The 22975-nt window shown below is 41.1% G+C and overlaps 6 protein-coding genes and 1 long non-coding RNA gene across 10 annotated transcripts in view; 2 read left to right on the forward strand and 5 right to left on the reverse strand.

Annotated features, from left to right (window-relative positions):
* Positions 1–170: 170 nt before the first annotated feature.
* On the reverse strand, positions 171–3788 carry cxih1orf198 (chromosome XI C1orf198 homolog). The gene is made up of 6 exons (XM_019259137.2): positions 3358–3788; positions 2243–2293; positions 1699–1824; positions 1395–1562; positions 826–1182; positions 171–459 (listed from the first exon to the last, which is right to left on the reverse strand). The coding sequence occupies exons 1-6, from the start codon at positions 3661–3663 to the stop codon at positions 403–405; spliced, it is 1065 nt and encodes a 354-aa protein (XP_019114682.1). The 5' UTR covers positions 3664–3788; the 3' UTR covers positions 171–402.
* Positions 3679–9989, forward strand: LOC113746899 (uncharacterized). The gene is made up of 3 exons (XR_003463203.1): positions 3679–3792; positions 4942–5006; positions 9879–9989. It is a non-coding gene; the product is annotated as an uncharacterized LOC113746899 (long non-coding RNA).
* LOC104933886 (gap junction Cx32.2 protein) lies at positions 5392–8504 on the reverse strand. The gene is made up of 3 exons (XM_010749426.3): positions 8304–8504; positions 6806–6944; positions 5392–6532 (listed from the first exon to the last, which is right to left on the reverse strand). The coding sequence occupies exons 2-3, from the start codon at positions 6932–6934 to the stop codon at positions 5912–5914; spliced, it is 750 nt and encodes a 249-aa protein (XP_010747728.3). The 5' UTR covers positions 6935–6944; positions 8304–8504; the 3' UTR covers positions 5392–5911.
* gja13.1 (gap junction protein alpha 13.1) lies at positions 9401–11528 on the reverse strand. Its single transcript, XM_019259138.2, has 2 exons — positions 11430–11528; positions 9401–10717 (listed from the first exon to the last, which is right to left on the reverse strand). The coding sequence occupies exon 2, from the start codon at positions 10692–10694 to the stop codon at positions 9834–9836; it is 861 nt and encodes a 286-aa protein (XP_019114683.2). The 5' UTR covers positions 10695–10717; positions 11430–11528; the 3' UTR covers positions 9401–9833.
* A 779-nt stretch (positions 11529–12307) lies between these two features.
* gja11 (gap junction protein, alpha 11) lies at positions 12308–15365 on the reverse strand. The gene is made up of 3 exons (XM_019257153.2): positions 14745–15365; positions 13713–13898; positions 12308–13253 (listed from the first exon to the last, which is right to left on the reverse strand). The coding sequence occupies exons 1-3, from the start codon at positions 14871–14873 to the stop codon at positions 12660–12662; spliced, it is 909 nt and encodes a 302-aa protein (XP_019112698.1). The 5' UTR covers positions 14874–15365; the 3' UTR covers positions 12308–12659.
* Positions 15366–17046: 1681 nt separating this feature from the next.
* On the reverse strand, positions 17047–21080 carry hsdl1 (hydroxysteroid dehydrogenase like 1). The gene is made up of 5 exons (XM_010749424.3): positions 20642–21080; positions 18992–19437; positions 18729–18812; positions 18312–18446; positions 17047–18212 (listed from the first exon to the last, which is right to left on the reverse strand). Exons 1-5 carry the CDS (start codon positions 20859–20861, stop codon positions 18141–18143), a joined length of 957 nt encoding a protein of 318 aa, XP_010747726.3. The 5' UTR covers positions 20862–21080; the 3' UTR covers positions 17047–18140.
* A 241-nt stretch (positions 21081–21321) lies between these two features.
* Positions 21322–22975, forward strand: part of tbc1d32 (TBC1 domain family, member 32) — a 67133-nt gene continuing 65479 nt past the window's right edge. For 3 of the 4 annotated variants that reach the window (XM_027284454.1, XM_027284457.1, XM_027284455.1), the window contains exon 1: positions 21322–21435. The gene's annotated coding sequence lies outside the window, so the exon portion shown is untranslated. The other variant, XM_019257154.2, reaches the window with a different exon arrangement.

Below are 22975 nucleotides of genomic sequence, written 5' to 3' on the forward strand. Positions count from 1 at the left end.
GAGGGAAGAGGAGGGGAGGGGGGAGAGAAGAGAGGAGAGGAGGGGAGAGGAGACGAGAGGAGGGGAGGGGAGAGAGGAGACGAGACGAGAGGAGAGGGGGAGGGGAGAGGACAGAGGAGAGGAGAGGAGAGGAGAGGAGAGAGGAAAGAAAAGAAGAGGACAGAGGAGAGGAGAGGAGAGGAGAGGAGGGGAGAGGAGGGGAGAGGAGGGGGCACACACCAGCACACAGGCGGTGAGATAATGTCTTAACAAGCCACAGGAGATAATCAGGAGAAAATAACGTGTTCGTAATGTTTGTTAAATGTAGACGTGGATGTCTGTAGTCATGGCAGTGTGGTCCTTCTTCAGAGTGATGATGCGAATGATCCATCCGGAGCGCTGACTGCTTCCCCCGGCTGTGGTTTACCAGTTGTCCAAGAAGTCGAATCCGGTCTTCAGGATGCTGCTGCTCGTGTTGAACTGACGGGTCGGGGAGAGACAGAAAGACGACGTTAAATTTAAAACGTGGTCAAAGCTGGAGACACAATTTCCACTGACGGTGACGCTGGCTCTCTTTTAATCTAATCTCATTTATTCCCCCTCGTGCACTTGTCTCGTCAGGATGATTTCACACCCGACTCGCTCGGGTTTGGTTTGTTTATGCTGGTGTGAAAACTGTGACTCAGACTTTAGTGCAGACTAAACAGTCGGACTGAGACTTGAGAGGCTGGTTTGGTTCGGCTCCAGTTGGAGTGCGGTGCGGTTTGTTTGTGGTATGAAAGACAAACAGACCGACCACAGGACTAACTACGATTAAATCCAAGCTAAAAAAATCTCAGGACTCACCTGAGCAAAGGTGGGGCTGGAGGGTGACGCTTCTTCCCCTCTCTCTCTCTCCACACTGACGGGGTTACTGGAGGGCTTGGACATCATGCCGGAGGAGAACACTTCGTCCACGGTGCTGCCGGCCGACGGCAGGGTGCTCTGAGACCGCTCCCAGCCTGCGACCGTCGAGGACACGCTGACGGGCGGGGGTGGGTTTGGTGAGATGGAGATGGATGCCGGCGTGGCGCTGACAGCGGCGGCGATCGGGGGATTGGGAGCGGGAGGTTTGGGTGCTCGGTGCTTGGTGGACCTGTTAGGAGCTGGAGCTGGAGGGTGGGGGTCTGCTGCCTCAGGCTCCTTGGAGGTGACAGAAGTCTCCTGGAGGAAGATGATCAAATTTACTGTTGGAGTTTTCAGTATAACTGACCCTGTTGGAGGACACTTGGAGGAGGGTGGAGGCTGCACAGCTTCAGCCTAGTTTCTATTTCAGCCACGGTGAACCAGATAAACAAACATTTTTCGCAGCTGTTGCCTGAATTCAAAACGCCGCCAGCTCCAGTGAGAGACGCTGCGTGGATTTCAGTGCTCACCTGTCGGAGGTAGGAGGGGAGCGGTTTCTCTCCTTTCTCCAGGGATTTGATCTGGCTCGGCGTTATGGACTGGAAGTCGGCTTGCTCTCCCTCCAGCCTGGACCGCTCAGCGCTGATCTTCCAGAAAGACGACTCCTCCTCTGGCCTCCTTCCTTCGCTGACGGACACCTTCACAATCACACAACAGCATAGTTTAATTTCTCCTAAAAACAAAAGACTAAAACGTACGATTGCATCCCTCTCTTACGTCCTCAGTCCGTTACAGGTTATACAGATTAACGCCGCAGTGCCCTCGTGATCATACCTTGGTCCCCGGTGTACTTTTGCCAAGCTGGTTGGAATGAGGAACCTTTGCAGCCTTCGAGTCCGCCGCCGACAATGAGACGCCCTGGTCTGCAGCGCCCGACGTCAAGCTGAAATCCAACTGGCTCTGAAAAGACAACAACAACGACAACTGCAGCTCAACTCTACATTTTAATCTAATTTCAGACTGAAAATAAACAGGTATTACGATAATGCACTTACAGATGTGAAAGAGAGGATAGAAATAAACTCATTTACTAACGTGTAGTTAGAATATACATGTCCTGAAATGACAAGCGATCGCTGAAGTAAATTACCAAGCAAATATGCCAAACATTGTCTTGTTCTTTTTATGCAATTGAAAACATAATTTGTATTTTTTTGTTTTTAGACCGTTGGACACAAAATAAGCACTTTGAAAATGTCACAATGAGCTGTGGGAACTTGTGAAAGGCATTTCTCTCTATACATAAACAGTGTTAATGACTGAAAAGGTAATGAACACACATAACAAGTCACTTACATATCAGTGTGAATATGTTTACCTTTGTTTCCCATGAGAAGGGAGCAGAGTGCTCGTCCTGCCAGGTGATATCCTGAACACAAACACACACAATGTAGTTACAGTTTAACACACTCACATTAAACTATATATATGTGTAAATACAATAATAAGAAATCAAATCAAATAGGAGCCTATTATAAGTCTGACATAATTATGTTAGCTCAGGTATGAGGCAGCCGGTGTTTCGGTTTAATGAGCGACCGTGTTAACTGGCGACCGTCAGCGAAAAATGTCTTCGGTTGCCATAGTTACGACAGACGTTAAAAACGTTACAATGTCATAAATGTTTCAAAAATGAAAAAAAAAAATCAAAAGATAGATTAATATCAAACATATTATATATATATCTGGATATATATATATATATAGATCTAGAATATCTGTATATATATATATTTTCAATTTATGTAATTAATATTATTATTATTATTATATATTATTTAGATTAGAGTAGTAGTAGTAGTCGTTAGTAGCAGTAGTAGTATAAAAATAAATAAACTAATAAAGAAAAATTTAGTATTGTATTATTAGTCTATATACGATCTATCTATATATATATATATTATATATATATTATATATTTTTTATTATTATTATTAGTAGTTAGTACGGAGTATAGTAGTAGTAGTAGTAGTAGGAGTGAAAAAAATATAGATATATGATATATATATATATATATATTATATCTAAATACACTAATAATAATAAAAAACTATTATTAATAATAATAATAATAATAAAAATAAATAAATAAATACATAAAATTTGACAGCTACGTATTTTCTTCCCGTCTCAACAGCCGTCGTAACTATGACAACCACGGCCAACCACCCGGTCGCCAGTTAACACGGTCGCTCGTTAAACCGGAACACCGACATATTTTAACGGCTACGTGGCTAGTTAGTCTCAACAGCCGTCGTAACTATGACAACACACGGCCGACCGACGGGTCGCCAGTTAACACGGTCGCTCGTTAAACCATAACACCGACATATTTTAACGGCTACGTGGCTCGTTAGCAGCCACGACAAACACGGCAGGCTCGTTCAAACACACACAGATAAACAAACATCCATTGAAACGCGGTTCTCGTACCTCCTCCCCGAAGTGGACGATCTTCTGCCCCGTCTGAACGAGCAGTTTCGGGTAACACACCACTTCTTCACGCTCCACTCGGTGCATAGCGTATCGGGCTCGGATGTGAGGGTCCATCATCCCGTTGTCGATGGCGCTGTCTTGTTCCTGCGGCGTCATCTTCTCCCATGACGGGCCGTGCTTCGCCTTGATCTTCTCCCGCTCCTGCATTATTTTCCGCGCCATGGAGTTGATGGAGGAGAAGTACTCGAACTTCTTCTCCTCCATCCTGTGGGCGTCGAGCCCCGCCATGGTTGCGGCGGCCATCTTTAGCTCCCCGGCTGTTGTTATTGTGAGGAGGGGAAAAGGAAGCTGGCTGCTGGGAGCGGGGAGGAGGACGGCGGCGGAGGGCGGGACGACGTCTGTCAGACACGGACACGGTGACAGACACGACCGGTGGGTGTCTTAACGGCGCCATCTTGTGGTTTTCCACCAGCAGGGGAACATATTGATCAAAAAATAATATAATGTTAAACAATATGACTCTATCTATCGTAATACATACACTAACAAACTTGACAGTGGCGCCATAAACATACTTGACAGTGGCGCCATATACATACTTGACAGTGGCGCCATCCTGGCGGCTCTCCGGTACGGTACTCCTGCCCAAAGAAAGTCCGGATGGACCAAAGTAACAGCTAGCGACACAGACAAGTATCTCAATTTAAACCAAGTGTCTCAATTTAAACCATTTGTATATAATAGTACTTGTATTAGTATGTAACTATGCATCTATGTGCAGACACCTCATTTCCAATCATACTGATTACGGTTCTGCAACATTAAAAGGGCAGTGTACAGGATTTAATCTAGGGATGCACTGAAATGAAAATTTTCGTCCGAAACCGAATAAAAATTAAATGGTTGGCCGAATACCGAAACCGAATATGAAATGCGGTTGTTAAATTTTTCACTATTTTTTTTTTTACTATTGCATAAATAGCCTAGAATAAATTTGTTTTGTGTTTTTTCAAAGAAAGTAAATGTTTATTTAATATCCTTCAAACATTCCAGTAAAATTTCCAATTAGTATAATTATTATTTCATTTATACTGTTAGAAAGCCCATGTTGTTTTAATCACTGTTAATTTGTTCTTGAAAGAAATACTATTTAGTTTAATTATATTTCCGGTGAATTTCCATTTTTTCCCACATATAGCTCCGCATGATGTATTTCTTGCCTATGTTTTTCCTATATCCTGCATCGTGGGTTTATTGTGTGTGAATGAGAAAAGAATCAGCAACCCTGGCCAGATCACCGCGCACGTTGTTTCATTGCATCAATTGCGTCACGCCACTATTCGGCCTTACTATTCGGCCACTTCACCGAAAGCCGAAATGCACTTTTGGGCCATTTTCAGCGGAAAATTTTCAGTGGCCGAGTTTTCGGTGCATCCCTAATTTAATCTAGCAGTGTAGTTGCAGGTGTTGTTTCTCCTTCCCAGAAGGAATGAGAAACTATAGTGGCTGTGAAATGTGTGAAACACGTGAAAGCCCCCATGTAGAGCCAGTGTTTAATTTGTCTTTTCTGGGCTACCATAGAAACATGGCGATTCAACATGGCGGACTTCACGGAAGAGGACCCACGGCATCTGACTCCTTCTAAGGTCAAAAAAACATAATGATACTTATTTTCCATTGATTATACGCTGATGAGAACATATTTATGAATATTATATTCAGTTTTTGCCTTATTCTGTAAATAGAGCTCTCTAAATCGCCCCCAAATCTTACACACTCAACCTTTAACGGAACCAGTGGAAACAACTGAGTTGACTATTTCATGTAAAAAATGACTACAGAGTTCAGATAATTATATAGAAATAAAAAAATAAATAGTAGTAGTATCCTAATATCTCTTTATAAAGTTAACCAGGGTGAATGAGTTTTATCTTTTTCCTTTATGTAATGTTACTAGCAGCTTTGGCTCAGTGATACCCGGAAACAGAAATCATCACAACATAGGTGTACCCTTTCTTATTAATTTATTTCCTCAATGAATTACAAACACAAGACACACACAGTCATAATAAAGTACAAAACATGAAAAAACTAATGATTTGTAAATGAAATATTTACAGCCAGGCCTTCAAATTTAACAATGTAAGAGAAACAGAAGGTTGTAGTGCTAGTAAATGGCTTTCAGCCAATGCAAACTGATACAGAGGTTTTACGGTCAGGGCCATCTGACATTTAGCTCATGTAGCTCACAGCAGAATAAATTAAAATATTCAGAGCTGGCTCATGTAATTTTAAGTACAAAACACAAAGCAAGAAACTAAATAAAACCACAAAAGTTCACTCGCTTCACAGACATTTCACCACATGTTGCATTGTTCTCATGCATTTTTAAATATTTGAATATTGAAATTTGCATCATTTCCAGGAATTTTTAAGCATCACATAAATAAAGTCTTAGTGTACTCATGTGGCCTTAGATCTCGTGCAGATTTAGCCCCATTAGTCAAGTTTTACTTGGATCTATCTTCAGTTATGCGCCGTAAGTGAGCCTCTATTTCTTCATCAGACTGTCACCGTTTGCACGTGGGTGGATGGCGATCGCTGTAGAGCTTACTGTTCTAGACTTTCGCCTGGACGAGCGAGAACAGATCAGGTAGAAGATCTCTACCACGTTGAGAAGAAGAGCGACGCAAGACACCACGAGCATGAAGATGATGAAGATGGTCTTCTCTGTGGGTCGAGACATGAAGCACTCGACGGTGAAGGGACAAGGGGCTCGGGAGCAGACGATCCTTGGGTCCATGACGAACCCGTACAGATAATACTGCCCCACGATGAACCCTATCTCCAGAAGGATTCTGAAAAATATGGAGGTCATGTAGGTTCCCAGCAAGTTGCCTTTAAGCTCGACGTGGCCTTTTTCGTCTGAGTACTTGGGAACTTTCCTGATCTCGCTGCTGGGGTGGGTCTTCATGTATTCTCTCAGTTTGTTTTCTTTGTGGATAACATGGAGGACGTGACCGAGGTAGATCAGCGTTGGCGTTGAGACCATGATAATTTGGAGGACCCAGAATCGTATGTGTGAGATTGGGAAGGCGTGGTCGTAGCAGACGTTCTTGCAACCAGGCTGTTTGGTGTTACAAACCATCTTCGACTGTTCATCACCCCAAACCTGCAATGTTCAGAGGACAAATTAATGTCACTATGTATTATAGAGGTATTATATTTAGCTGACAGCATCCACTAGTGGTGTTATTATGGAGGTCCATCAGATGACAAGCAAGTAAAGATGCTGTCACCAAACAGAATCAGCTACTTTTCAGGAGCTGTGCACCTCCGTTATGGCCACCAGGGAGTGTTATTTCTCATTCCTTTTCAGTAACTTTGTTTGTAGCATCTAACCTACAGTAAATGATGAATCCCTAAACTATGTACAAACAGAGACCTTATCGGCTCCAGCTCCGATGATCATGATCCTGAAGAGGAAAAGCACACTGAGCCAGACCTTCCCGACAACGGAGGAGTGGGACTGGACCTTATCCAGGAGAGAGGACAGAAAACCCCACTCTCCCATGGTTTCTGATCTGATGAGGGGAAAAAAAGCAAAAGTAAATATTAGTTTAGATATTTATTAATTAATTGTAAATTCTACATTTATGATTGCCCAAGAAGAATTGAGATATTCCAGGCATCCAAACTGAAGTCTGAAACTTTTGTTTCTCATTTAGATGTAAAATATAACATCAGTATTGACTAATACACGCCGAACAGAACCGCAACTTTCAACTGTCTTACATAGCAGAGATACACACTGTAAAAAAATGTCTGTAGACTTTACGGTGAAAAACTGTCAAACCATGACAGTAAAAGACTGTAAAATATGCTATGAATATGTCATATTTCATGGCAAAATCCTTTATTTATGCCACATTTTAAAGTAATCTATACAGAATCTATAGAGTAGTATTTTAAATGACGGACTGTAAAATGTACAGTAAAACACTGTCATATTTCATAGCAAAACCTTTATTGTACAGTAAAACACTGTCATATTTCATAGCAAAACCTTTATTTTTGTATGACATTCATGTGGTATTTATATGTCAATTATACAGCGTTTTTTCTCTTGATAAAAAAAACAAAACAACAACTTGTATTTATATGGTAAAATATGGAATAAAACACCAACCGTAACTGTAAAATCAACAATATCCTTTTACCGTAGTATTAGAAAAAGTTATACCGTGTTTATTACGGTAAAATTCTGGCAACCACAGCTGTCAGTTTTTCTGTAAAAACTACTACTTTTTTCAGTGTAGAGGGAAAATAATGGAACACAAATGGTAAAACATCATTGACAACAGCAGAAAGTCTTTTTTTGTTAGAACACAATCACACGTTGTAAAAACCCGAAATCTACAGGCTAGTATAATGTTCAGAACATAAAGAAGGAGCTATATAATCACTTACATAACGAAGACTTTATCTTAAGTTATCTTACTGCGTGATGAGATAGGATGTAATGATAGGAGAGGAATTTACAGTTCACAGATGTTTCTACGAGCTGCTGCATCCATAAATATACATTTTTATAGGAAGAAATAATTTAGGGTTTTTACAGTGAATCCTAACTACATTTCATGAGGTGAAAGTCAAAGTTTAAATAAATATGATCTATGTAAGTGATGCTGAACTTAAGGAAAATGTGTAAACACAGAGATAATAGAGTTTTATCCTCACAGATGATGAAAAATGCACTCATACAACAGTGTTAAAGTGAGAACACACTCATAATAATAAATGCAGACATTCATCTTAATATACTTTTGTAGTTGAGATTTTCTTTTTCCAAAAACACAATCACCTTTTAAAAATTAATTAATTACATTTTGTATATTGCGCTGCACAAACATTTAAAATAAAAAAATTCCAGTAGAACTTACCTTACAGTTCAAAAAGGCCTCGGTACAGACGAACAAACCACTCACCAACTGTGCAGCTGAATGATAGAGAGCCCACAGCACTAAATCCAACCTGTTTAAAGTACCTTGAACTTTAGATTGAATGATGAAATTATGCAACAGTGTGTGCTGTCACGTTGTCATGACATCTGATAAATCTCAAGCGGGCAATCTTTAGCTGAGCATTGACAAGGTTGCATGTTAATGATTGGCAGTACTATGACCCAAAATCTTATCTGCAGCTGTTTTATGTCATATTTCATTAGAAACACTGTCGATGATAAATCGCACACACCAACTAATGGTAAAAATGTATTTGATGAGATTTGTCAGGTACACAGAGAGTATTTTTGTGAAAGAAGGCGAGTTGAAGACCTCTACAGACTAATGCAATAACTGTGCTGCAATGAATACTACGTGACTGAGACTGCGTCAACATAAAGTTTGTCTTTGTTCAGGCTGAAGTCTGAGCAAACGGAGCAAATCTAATATTATAAGCTTCACAAAGATGCTTTTGTTGCAGGGGTTTTGTATTGAACTGAAGTATGTTGAGCGTGTCCTCGTGATTTTTTTGGCTTTTTTGTGCAGTTTTTATGGATGTATTCGATCCCCTTAATATGTCACACTTTATTTGAGTTCTGTCATTCATCATTCATCTGATGTAAATGTCCCCAACCCTGATATAAACTCATCTAAATTAGTTATTTAATCAGCAGTGGTGACTAACCTATCAACCACTCCCTGATCTGAAGCTATAGCAAGCATGTGCTAATATAGAGTTTAAAGATTAATCGATGAGTCACTCATCAGGCAATTAATTAGCAATGTTTGATAATAGATTAATCATTAAAGTCATCCCCCAAGCAAAACTTGGAAAAGAAATCAGTGGTTTCAGCTCCTGAAATGTAAATATTTCCTGTTTTTGTCACTTTTCTGTGATATTAAACTGTGTCTGTGTTTTGGGCTGTTGTTTGGGTTCAAAAATGTCACCATGGACTCATTTTATAGGCCAAACATTTCATAAATTGAGAATAGAACTAGTCAATTAATCGATAATTGAAAGTCACAAGTCATGGAAGTGTTTTTTTTATCCAACTTGAATCATTTATTAAAAATAATACAGCATACAAAAATGTTTCTACCATATAGAGTAGAAAGAGACTCTTCACCACAATCATCATCAACATCATCATCATCATCATCATCATTGAGCAAATCAAGTATTTCAAGTCCTAGATAATGAACATGGCAATAACTTAAAGGACACATTCAATAACAGGGCAGAAATTCTGCTCACTTGTAGATTATCAAAGAACATAAATACATTATCAATATTGCACGCTTTCCATTGTTAGATTTCCAGTTAAAGAATTCAAAATATACCCCCAGCAAGGGGAGTAAGAATATCACTTAACTACACAATGCTAAAGCTTCAAGATTTGTACACCACATTGTAAGAACTCTTCACTTCAGTCTTTTTATCTGAACAAGGACCCATAGGGGAGAACTCATTTAATGACCACTCAGTAGTCGTTTCTCCTCTTTGGCCCCATCCAGACTTCCACCGATGCTCTGGCTGGTCTCGAGCTCTATGTTCATCTTGTTTTGCTTGAGTGAATCATCTTCAGTCGGCCATCTGTGAGACGACAGGCTGGCGGGGTTTTCAGCTGAGGTCATCTTATGAGTGCGAGCCCTGGACCCACATCTAACCCTGGAACAAATCAGGTAGAACACCTCAATGACGTTGAGGACCAGGGAGATGCAGGCCACCACCAGCATGAAAATGATAAAGATGGTCTTCTCCGTGGGTCGGGACATGTAGCACTCCACGGTGAAGGGACAGGGCTTCTTAGAACAGGGGAACATGGGGACCATGACGAAGCCATACAGGTAGTACTGGCCTATGATGAAGGCGGACTCAATGATGATCTTGAATATGAGCTGGGTCAGGTAGCTCCCCAGCAGATTCCCCTTGATCTTCACCTTTCCCTTTTCGTTTGTGTATTTAGGCTGCTTGCACCCCTGGTTCCCACCGGGGCTCGACAGACGCTCCCTCAGCTTTGTCTCCTGGTGGATGATGTGCATGGCGTGGCCCAGATAGATCAGGGTTGGTGTGGAGACAAAGATAATCTGGAGGACCCAGAAGCGAATGTGCGAGATGGGGAAAGTCCAGTCGTAGCAGACGTTTTCGCAACCAGGTTGCTGAGTGTTGCAGGTGAAATCCGACTGCTCGTCACCCCAGACACTCTCGGCACCCGCACCCAAAACCATGATCCTGAACAGGAACAGGACCGTCATCCAGATCTTCCCGATGACCGTCGAGTGGGACTGGACCTGGTCCAGCAATTTTGACAGAAATCCCAAGTCTCCCATCTTTGTTTAGTTAAGTTACTGATCTGTAATAAAAAAAGATAAAAAGGAAATACAATAAGTTCTAAACATCCAAACATCTGATTTTGTTTGCAGTGATCATACACCACTCCTTATTAACTGAAACATTAACCACAAGTTAGTATTCAATCAACTGGAAGAAAGGCGCTCATTGTTTTTTATTTTTTTATTTAGATAAATCACATTTCCTCTTCTTGAATCTGGCTTCTTGAGGAGTGAGAGGATCTCAGTGCCCTGTGAACCCTGAGCCAGTTGGTGAATATTTTCCTACGACAATCATTAATAAAAATTTGAACGATAGAACGGACCACTCAATGGTATCATATGGATGAAGCAGAGAAATAGTAGAGATAAAAATATGAAAGAAAAGAAAATGAGAAAAATAGTGCTTTTCAAAGGTAAATGCAACATTTAAAAGTTTATGTATAACACAGTATTTATACAATAAACATATTAAATGTGTGTCTTATGGGCAAAACTGAAAGGTGAGACGCGAAAAAAATCTTCGTTATACGTGAGAGAAGTAAGCAATGTCACTGATATTCAAAAAAAGAATAACTTTCCTACAAATATATATAAAAAGAAAGAAATTACTCTACATTGCTAGTCAGTAGAGTGTTCTTTTCAAATAAAAACAGTCACTCATGAAATATATTTTTTAAATTAGTCAAATCATTAGTTTTCTGCGACAGAGAACAAGCAGAGGTTGTATCTTACCTGATGACCTGGTCAGAAAGGACTGTCTCTGACTGGGACAGATCGCTAACTTAGAAGTTGGACCTTGGAGTTTTGTGGTGGGACTGATGAGGGATCATATTACGCAACACACATCTGGCTTTTAATGTCACGTTGTACCCGTCCAGCAAACGACGACAGAAAGAAAAAAAAAAGTTGAAGAAAGACGAGTCCAAGTGTGTAATAATTGACAGGTGTTCAGTATCGTGATCTTTCTCTCTCAAACAGCCTTAAATGGTAGAAAATAAATACATAAATAATAAAGTGTGTTACCAATAAAACAAGGTGGATAACTACTGCCCATATTTAAATAGTTGATGTGTATTTGACTGGAGTTATAAATAGATTAATAATTGTAAATAGTTAAGTGGTGCTGTTCAAAGTTCAAATCTTGTTGACGGTAAAAAATGACAAAAAAAATATTATTCAGTCATTATCTGCCCAAAGTTTGGGACATTTAAATGAAGGACCAGTTTTATTTCTATTTTTTAGAGTTGAAGTAATACCTAAAAAAACAAAATAATAATTAAACAGGGAAATACTCTTATGTCTGCATACTGAAGATGAAGCTACAGCCAGTTATCTTAAGTCTGCAGGACGATTTGTCTGACTCAGACTCTAGAAATAGTCCAGCATACGCAGCAACTTGTTATACAACTCGTTAATTAGTGAACTTTAGAGTCAAGTCAACTTTATTTATGCAGCACATTTCATGACAGGACTCAATCTGCTTCAGAGGCACTGGAATCATTCGGTCAGCATATCATTTGAATGATTTGTGTGTATTATACCAGTTGTGGCTCTTTATTGATGAAAAATTATGAGTTTAATGAAACAACCATGTGATTGAGTATTAAGTCATGAGAGCTGCAGAGGCTCAGTGTGTTTGTTGGTTTACTGTGCAAACACGATAACGTGGTAAGAAAAGGACACATCTGGATCTGAACATGAGAGGTTTATTGAATCAAAACATTGTTAAAAAAATAATGTATAAAATGGTGTGTGTGTGTGTGTGTGTAAACTACAAGAACACATGGTTTGTTGTGTTTGTATTATGTCACCAGAAAAGCCATTTTAAGCAACATTTGCATGTGACTGAGTCGTGTTTACAGAAGCTGCACGTACACATCCCCTCACCCACTAAAGCCAAAGCACGCAAACACAGGAACTCTGGGTATTTGGACACGTACGACCTATCACTGCCTCCACGCTTCAGATATGGACCTCCTCCATGTTGTTCTCAGGCGATACCGGCTCGTTCACTCCACCTGTGACCCCGGTTACCCCTAACTTTCGTTCTTGGTGCTCCAGCTCCAGGTTGACGCAATTTTGGAACATCTCGTTGTGACTTTTAAAACTTTTCCTTGCCAACAGCGGTGGTGTCACCGGGGTCACGGTGTAGTCCTGCCTCCTCGCCATGCACTCCTTCGCAGCTTTCACGCACAGGTAGAACAGCTCGACCACACTGAGGAAGAGGGAGACAAACGCCGCCACTAGCATGAACCAGATGATCACAGACTTTTCCGTAGGCCTGGACAGGAAGCAGTCCACCTTGTGAGGGCAAGGGAAGCGGGTGCAGACATAGCGAGTCTCGAGGGTGAAGCCGTACAGAAAGTACTGACCCACAATGAACAAGACTTCCAGGACGATCTTGGCCACAAGATGGTAGACGTAACTGCGAAGGAGACGACCACGGATACTGATCTTGCCAGTGCTCTTGGTGTACTTGGGAACTTTGTAGGCCTTCCTGAGGAACAGATTGGTCTGGTCGTCCAACTCGGCTTGCTTCTTCATCCTCTCCTTCATCTTGTATTGGAAGAGAAAACAGAGTTAGACATTTACAACCTGAAAGACTTGCAGATAGAAAAGCTGAAAGAAGCAAATTGGAGGGAGGCCATATGTGAAAAGCATATGGTAGAACTTGAACTCAAGTTCATGATCTTTTCCTAAACTAAACCAAGAAGTTTTGGTGGTCAATGTCATGTTTAGCCTCGTCTAGGCATGAAAAGTACTCAATGGATTGGCATGTATATGTTTTGGCACGATACCGTGAGCAATGCATGTTGTTGTAATAACAGTCTCAACAATGGGCAGTACCCGTGCTATCTTTCTCCTCTTTCTCTTTTTAGATAAGATAAGACCTTATTAATCCGGAGACATTCAGATACCCACAAAACAATATAGTGATGAGTTACGACAGGTGTGGCATGTCTGACACATCAAGAATTTACCACTGTCAATGCTACACCCACTGCAGTGACACACCTTCTTCTCGGCGTGGATCACATGAAGGACGTGACCGAGGTAGAGCAGCTTGGGAGTGGCTACGGCGATGATCTGAAGGAACCAGAAGCGAACGTGGGAGATGGGGAAGGCCAGGTCATAGCAGACGTTCTCACAGCCGGGCTGCTGAGTGTTGCAGACAAAGTCGGATTGCTCATCGCCCCAAACCTAGAAAGACATGATAGAAGAATAGAGCACAGCACAGAGTAGATGAGTGTGTTGTGAGAAACAGCATTCTGGAGAGACGGGGTGTGCTGTAGCCTGTGTTCTGACCTCGTTGATGAACATGCACCTGTTTATATCAAGAGTGATATTTATATATTCAAGTATAAACTGCGATGTGACCAGTTTGCCTTCAGTCTTGTATGTCTTTCCTCCATTGCTCTTCTTCTCACCCTACCAAGACATCACCGGTTTTCAGTTTGCCACAAGAAAATGATACATGATGATACATGATACTCGTTTTAGGCGCAATAAGAGCAATGTTTACTGTCCTGCACCTCAAAATGATCATAGAAATGCTCAAGTGCTGGCAAGTTTCTGGCTTTTCAAAGCAACATTTATACCATAATAAAAAGATTTTAAATCAGGTACAATCACCTGCATGAAGTACGTAACGCTTTACGGCACTAAGTCCCACACCACCAACTATTTCACTGATTCTGGTGAAACTGGATCATATTTTATGGAGGAAATGTTTTCTGGTTTTCCCTCTGACGTCCTCCAGCTGCTCAGTCCTCAACTCTCTGTGATTTACAGAGTTTCCTGATGGACAGTGAAGTAAACTGCTGCCAGCTGTAGCTGCTGTTAGCTCATGTTAGTTCAGTTTGTTAGCCGGGCTACCCAATCTTGTACAGAGGGAGTGGTAGTGTTTGTACCGCAGGCGTTTTGGACCACCAAGAAGGAACAGAACCTGGATGGATCTCCATAGAGAAGAGTTCTAGCTATTATACCTCTTTAATACTAGCACCATCACTCCCCACCTCCCTGCATATGTTGAATATATGAGCAGACCTTATCAGCGCCGGTGCGAAGAACCAGGATGCGGAAGACAAACAGCACGGTGAGCCAGACCTTCCCGATGACTGTGGAGTGGCTCTGCACTTTATCCAGCAGGCGACCCAGCAGATCCCATTCACCCATTTCAGTCTCCAGTTATCCGGCTTTCTGTGCGAGGAGATGAACACGAGAACGATCGATTATGACTCTAATACAGTAATCTCTGAAGGTATACTCTTAATAGGAGAAATATTTAATGAACAGAATTGTAATCTGGATTTATTAAGGCCATTTTACTTGTCATTTTGGTGTTCCAGAGAAGGCGATACAGAGATCGTTGGAGGTGTAAAAGTCAAAACAGAACGTCTCTATCACAAGGCCAAACCTTTTATCATGTCTCCTAGTCTTGTGAGTTTGCTTATAGAAGCCACAGCTGCTGATTTCCAAAACATACTTATCTGCTGGAAACCAAGACCTTAACCTTGGTTAATACCAACCAGTGCATCGAGATGGGCACGCCAGAGAAGATAAGGCTGCTAAATTTATGATGCAGTGCAAGGATTCAAAATGTTCCATTTGTAAGGTTTCTTTTAAAATAATGAATTGATTGTTAAGATTAAGATTTTTGTTTATTTCCTGAGGGTTTATTTGCTTTATGTCGAGTTGTTTTTTTCTTTTTTTATTAAGAATAATACTTTAAAAAGTCAATTAAAGTCAATTTTCTATATGATCAAATGTTTGAGTAGTAGTAGCTGTTATAAAGTTTTATTTTATAGAAATCATATGAATACAGTCACATTTTTTTATTCCTTATTTTTGTAAAAATGTAATTATTACATGAATTTACTGTTATATCCACAACACAGTTCCACTTTCTGAGTACAAATGTAGAAATTTCGAATTTTGCATAGCAGGTTATTGTAACATCAACATATTCTAAAATAAATCAACGAGTCCACATACAGGACGGTATCAGTTAAGGAAAAATCAGAGTAAATAGATTATTCATTTAAAATGGACTCACCGGTTGAACAAACCCACGGAGAAAAAAGGTGGATGAGGAGAGCGACGTCTCAGGAGGACGACGGAGAGAGAAAGTGAAGAAGAATCTGCCCTTCCATTGTTCCTTTGGCATCTTATCTGCAAGGACACCTCGAAAAAAAACTTGTTTTACTTCTTGTATTTTATTTTTTCTGTGGCTTAACGGGACAGAAAGACGAGGGTGACATGCAATGACATGAACTGTGCTTAACGAAGTCATCATTTCATATTTTATATGACCAGGTGATTGACAAATTAAAGGGAAAAGCTGAATATTACAGTGGGCTCTGAAAGTTTGATGAATATTAAAGTGATGTGAATCAAATGCTGTGCACCTCACCTCCTCTTTTTCATATTTATGATGGCTTAAAAGTTGATCTTGACCTTGGAAACTCTTTCATCAAACAAGGTCTATTTGCTAGAATTTCTGGTGCTTTTAACATTTCCTACTACTTCCTGTTATTCATTTGAATGTTACTTTAATTTTTCACAAATTTATGCTCCCAAATCAAAGAAGAATATTTGAAAGGCGTCTTATAACATCCTGTTTCTGTTACGTTAACTTAACTTTGAGCGCTTTCTTTTAATTTATTTTCTGTTTCTCAACAGCTATTCTACATAAAATGTTATTAATTTATTCTATTCTTTTTCTTATTGTGTGTTCTTGCAGGAAAAGGAGTTACATAAATGTGTGTTACAAACTTTCTTCGTTTGAACTTGAGCATATTCTGATGCAGAAACAAAATGCCTTCACAACTTGAAATATTCCCACACTTGACACAATATGGTGTCAGGTTGCTCTGCACCCTGTGTATTCACGGCGGACTGCACCTCACGTGTGTTCATCGGGTTCACAAACAGTCTCTGACCTGGCTGATGCGAGGGGGTCGCAGGGTAAACTTTGGCAGCCGGTGTGTCGCCTGTTCATGGGCGTAAATGATTTACACCATGCTGACGTTTTCAGAGTGTTTGTGGCCTTCAGCACAAAGATCAGTCAACATTTAACACACACAAACACTGGAAACCAAACACACACTTCTGCATGAATTAAGATAGACAGAGGGGCGACAAACTAAAGGAAATAACAACGTAAAGCGCCTTATTAAGGTGAGCCTTTCCTCTAAGACGTCATGGTCCCCTCACTGTGGGGTCAGGCCTTACCGTGGCCCACATGTGGATAATATGCTGAAGGTTGACACTTGTTTCCACATCTCTGTAGACCAGCGCTGACATACACAGCCATCTTATATTAATTCAAATAAGACAGGACAGTGTGTGGTTGGAGAAACTGAGTTTTATTGGTGTAGTTTTGTGCTATGACGACACATACAACACGTTTAAATACTGTACTGTAAGTTAAAGCAACCACTCAACACAATATGTCTCCATCTGTTCACGTTTCAAATATAAATACTTATTTTTACGTACACGTCCTGAATGCAGCTCAAACATCACAGTCTCACTCTTCACACTCACTCCTGGAGATGCTTGAACTTCTGCACACACACACCCACGTCCACCTGAAAATATATCGTTCACCATTCGCCACCGCACGCCTACGTGCTGGAAATGTGTCTTTTTAGAAGGTGTGACACCGCGTACTGGCACATCTTGGACCAAGAAGACTAAACTAAAGGCATGCTGCAAGGATACATTCAGTTGTAAGCTCGCTTTGGTCACAACGTAGAGTTTGTTTTCGTAGATTTGGATTGAGTTATTGCAAAATAACACGTAGTTTAGTGACGCGTAATGCAGCTTTCGCCCACTAAAATATGAAGACGTCTAGAAGAATCATTCTTTTTTTTATGATGTCTGTCCGTCTCCTTAACCTCTGATCATGTTGGCTTTGGTTTTTGGAGTGCCACTTTTTGTGAACCATCAAAAGAGTTTACTTTACAGTTTGTTTATTAAATTCTGATTTTTTTATGTGTCTGCGACTTCTTTTAAATACGTATAAAAAATAAATAAAGTCTACATTCAGTTTTATATTTATTGAACCAGGACTTTATGGTCCATGTTGGCTGTTTGAAATATCTTATCCAGTAGTTCAAACGGCGGCACGAAGGCTCATCTTAACTTGTGTCCAGGCACTAAACCCAGTTATGGTAATCAACAAGTTTATACTCGAGGTCCAACCTCATGTCTGTCCGCCATCAGGACATGTATCACGACTGGTTACTACAGTTAGCTCAGCATGTCACATATGATAGCACAGTAACACAGCAATAATATATGTTTGTTAATTTAGGTCAATTTCACTGCAGGTTACCAAATCAAATCATAACTACCAACTTCAACAGAGCCTTTAGAGTTAAGCTAATGACAGATGAAATTAAACTCCAGTAACTGGGTGAATGGAGGAGTGAGCTCTTAGCTCAAACTGACGAAAACGCGTGATCCAAGAACCCAAATCCACTCCGGGATACACCTCATCAGTCCGTACTGTGAAGAAAGAAAACACGGCAGAGAGAATCACGCTTCATGTTTCAGACTTAACTCGCATCAGTAACAAACTGACATCACGACTTGTCGCGTGCTGACCTGCAGCGTGTGAGGCCAGTAGCCGGTGGTCCTGTTGGAGACGCCCAGGGTGGAGATGGCGTGGCGAGCGTAGACCTCTGGCTTCGGTGCAAACCAGCCCTGTCTGGATGACAGCTGCTGCCCACCTGAAGCTATCTGGTTACGCAAAGACACAAAGTGTACATCGAGCACTGACACGCATGCGGTTATTTATCGATCGCCTGTCTAAGAGTCTAAATGGCAAAAACAAGTGGGTAAAAGTTTGATCTCAAAACAGTAACATGAGAGAAGAAAGTGACTCTGATATAAAATCTGAGTTTCAGTCACGACACCAAAACAATATTTGATATTTTACTCTTTCAAGGCAGCTGTCGATGCTCGGTTCAGGTTCAGTGGAGCTCTGTTTGTTTACGGTCATATCAGATATGAGATGTCTACCTGGAAAGGAATCAGACTTTGGACAAAGATCCCTCTGCCGCTGTATTCAAGGTGAAGAGCTCGTGAGAAATGATCCAGGTAGCCCTGAAACATCAGGAGAAGAAAGACGGTTATTGTCAGGACATAAAAATGAGTGTGTGCTCATGTTTTTATTTGCTTGTGTTACCCCTCAAAACATCTGGAGTGAGTACGATCTACACATAGTTGAGATATTGGTGTGTGTTTGTGCACTGGAGGCAGATATCTGCAGTGTTTGCTCTCACAGTGGAGGCGGTGAGTGTCACTCTTCCGGGCATCGGTCTGCAGCAAGCGCCTGACGATATATTGACCACAGCTCCTCTGCTGCGCTCCACCATCCCCGGCAGCACCAACCGCGCCATCAGAGTGGCGACCGCGACGTTCTTATTCACCAGATCCAGCAGGCTCTGCTCGGGCATTTCAATCAGGCTCTGAGGGGAAGCCAAAGACTCATCCAAGCAGTTCACCAGGAAGCCGATATCTTTACCCCTCATGGCTTCTTTGATGGCCTTGCTGGCTGCCTGGTCCAAGGCGAAGTCGGCTAGGATGACGATGGTTTCTACTCCATAGCTCTGGGAGAGCGATGCGGCGGTGTCTCGGACAGAGGTGTGGTCCCGAGTGACGAAGATGATGCTGATGCCGTGCCTGGCCAGCTCCTCTGCGTAGGCTTTGGCTACGGGCTCTGATGCACCTGACAGGAGGCAGGACGAACATCACGTCAGGAGGAGATGAGGATATATAACTGAGAGCTGCACGAACGCCTCCAAACATGAATTTATTACTGAAATAATGAGCTGCTTAGTCGACTTCTAATAAATTTAACAAGAGGGACAAATGCCAAACATTTGCTGGCTCCTATAAAATGTTAGAAAACAACTGGCTTCTTGTGCGTGTGGCCCCAAAGAACAGAGATATCAAACTGATTAAAAAAGCAGCAAATGATCGAAGCTGAAAACTGCAAATGTTTGACATTTTTTATTTATTATTCAAATTGCTGTTTCTATCCTCAGACCACAGCCTAAGATTGCTCCTTAAAAATACATTTTCTGCTTATTTTATGCCTCATTATTATTATTAATATTAGAACTTAATTAAGGACACTCAAAAGATAAAAGGTCCACACAAGTACATAAGATAAAAAAGAGAGAAAATATACTATAAATGAAAAACAGAAAGTACGTAGCAACTTCAAAGATGGAAATAGTAGCCACATACGAACTCGGCTCCACAGTCGGGATGTCCACACAAGTACACAAGATAAAAAAGAGACAAAATATACTATAAATGAAAAACAGAAAGTACGTAGCAACTTCAAAGATGGAAATAGTAGCCACATACGAACTCGGCTCCACAGTCGGGATGAAAACTGACTGATCACAGCTCAGGATTGGTCACAATAACTCAGTGAAATAAACAGCCAGTGTGTGTGTGCAGGCTGTTTTTTCATATATAACATTTAACTGGCAGTGCACCATCGTGGGAGTTTAAGGAGCCTCTCACACCGTCTTTCTCGTCTACATCAAGCCTCTGCATGTTATTTTTACTGCAGAAACAGGAGGTGTAGCTGAAGACAGAGCCTCCATCACATGCCAAACTGAAATGCATGCACAGCTTACATACATCATGCATACAGCTTACAGCACAGTCTTTATAATCCGACAGATCATCTACTATATAATGGGATGATTGGCCCCTGGTGTAGGAGCTTACAGAAATACATTTCACTGTGATTATATGTGACATTTACATGGAGTTAAACTGATTAATTGATTAATTGTTCTGGGTCTAAACATGATAGCAGCTCTAGTTTTGTAATGAAGTCGGGTGTGGACCAAAATAAACACAGATCTGCAGCCTGATGGACTCTCTGGAGCTCCTGCTGGGTTCATCCTTACCATAAACCACAGCCCAGTCACCAAATCTCTGGCTCAGCCTCTTACTCGGGATCATTCTTGGCAGGAAATGCACCCTGACCAACGTGCAGCAGTCCCTGAGCAGGATTACCGCCCTGCTGGCCGTGTACAGAGCACCGACCAGGGCCAGAGTCTCAAAGTAGAAACCGCACGACCGAGAAATTTCTCTGTACAGCAGCTGGAAGCTGTCGACCGCCGCCATAGCGCCAGGTGCAAGCCTGCTAGTTAAGGCGTATTTATCGGATTTAACGCTTTTATTTTATAAAAATAACGCTCGGCACTGAGTCAGACGCGTGAATGAAACATGTCGCCGTTCCTACATAGTATATATCTGGCAGAATTAGCGGGTTTTCACGCGGTTTCAGCAGGCGGAGATGTCAACAGCATCAGCAGCACGAAACAAAACATTGAGTCACGTGACGTGGCGTTCAAGAGCCTTGAGAAAAAATCAGTTAGAAATGTTTGCGCCTAATGTTTTATTTATGCGCGGTATTTACGGTAGTTGTGGTAGGCTTTTGTTGGTGACTGATAATAGTTGTCATGTTATATTAAACTTTAATTATTCTCGTTATTTTCACTCTATGTAGATATATATATTTTCGTGTGAGTGCTGTATTCCCGATGTCCGTGAACGCAGCACACGTCCCACAATGCAGCGTAGCTCGCGCTTGAGCGGCCGTTACCATGGAGACGCAGCAGCAGTAACCGCCACTAAAAATGTTACCTGGATAACAACAAAAACAACAAAAAAAGGCTTTTATGAGTCAACACATAAGGTGAGTGGTTTCAAATGTACTTTTATGAGTCAACACATAAGGTGAGTGGTTTCAAATGTACCGGGTAGGATGTGTTATGAAGCCGGGAGGTTGTTGGTTTTCACTCGGCTGCGTTTTTTTAGTTAAAATGAGCCTTTAGCTTAGCTTTGTTATGGTGCGTTTAGCAGCGCCGAGCTAACCGTCAGGAAGCTGGTTTAAAAACGTCGATATTTATATAATATAATAATAATATAATATGAGTTACAGACACAACAAACTAACTGCAGCTGTTTGTGTTTATGTTTATATTATAAACGGGGACAGCTGTGACTGTTCCTCATGTATACCTGTTTCCCATGTAAACAAAAGAGTTATCACAGGTGACAGACAGAACAGCATATAGACATATAGACATATAGACATATAGACATATAGACAGACAGTAGTTAGATTAGATAGATAGACAGACAGACAGACAGACAGACAGACAGATAGATAGATAGACAGACAGACATACAGACAGACAGACTTTATTTATCCCAAGCTGTGAAATTACAGTGCAGCAGCAGCAGCGTTACACACAGTGACGATAGACAACTTAAGAATAAAAATATAAAGAACAACAACATAATAAAATAAAAATAGCAATAATAAATAAAATGTATTGTACAAAAGTATATACAGCAAATTGGCAGTGTCAACAAAGTAAGGAAGGAGAAATGTGCAGTGACTGTAAATTAATGACCTGATATAGAAAGAGAATAAACTGAGCATAGAGGAAAGAAGGTGAGTCTTTTATTTAAAATTATGCATATAAAGAACGACACAAAACTTTACACTAAAAACAAAACAAAACACAACAACCCAGGAACAATTAGTGTCTCAGCAAACCTACAATCCCAAATCAAGACAAACTACACAGATGTACATCCCACCCATACCGAAATAGCTTCTTATGACCAGCCGTTACCAAATTATCTGTCTGGCCATCCAAAATGGGAAATGACAGGGGCCCACAAAACCAAAAACAAATCCATTTGTACATGAAGTTTTGCAGTTATCTTTTCCATCAAATACACATTCTTTAGTCTCTCTCGCCATTGTTGAAGGGTGGGAGGTAGAGGTCTGAGCCAACACAGGGTTATCATTTACCTCGCCACTAGTAGGAGAATCTGTAATAGTTGGGCCTTTCTCTTCCCTATATCCTCCCCTGGATTCAAACCTAGTATGATCTACACTTTTTAGCTGTTATTACACAGTGTGATGTCTGTCTGTCCACTGTGTGGTGGAGAGGCTGCTGCTCATTGTCCATGATGGATAACGGTTTATTCAGCGTCCTCCTCTCAAGAGACTCGAGTCTGAGTCTAAGAACAGAGCCAGCCTTCTTGATGGTCTTATCAAGTCTGTTGGTGTCGCTGGATCTGATGCTGCTGCCCCAACAAACAACAGCAGAGAAGATGGCACTGGCAACAACAGACTGGTGAAAGATCTCCAACATCTTGCTGCACACGTTGAAGGATCTCAGCTTCCTCAGGAAGTAGAGTCTGCTCATCCCCTTCTT

This window comes from Larimichthys crocea, chromosome XI, assembly GCF_000972845.2.
Source record: "Larimichthys crocea isolate SSNF chromosome XI, L_crocea_2.0, whole genome shotgun sequence".
NCBI lineage: Eukaryota > Metazoa > Chordata > Actinopteri > Sciaenidae > Larimichthys > Larimichthys crocea.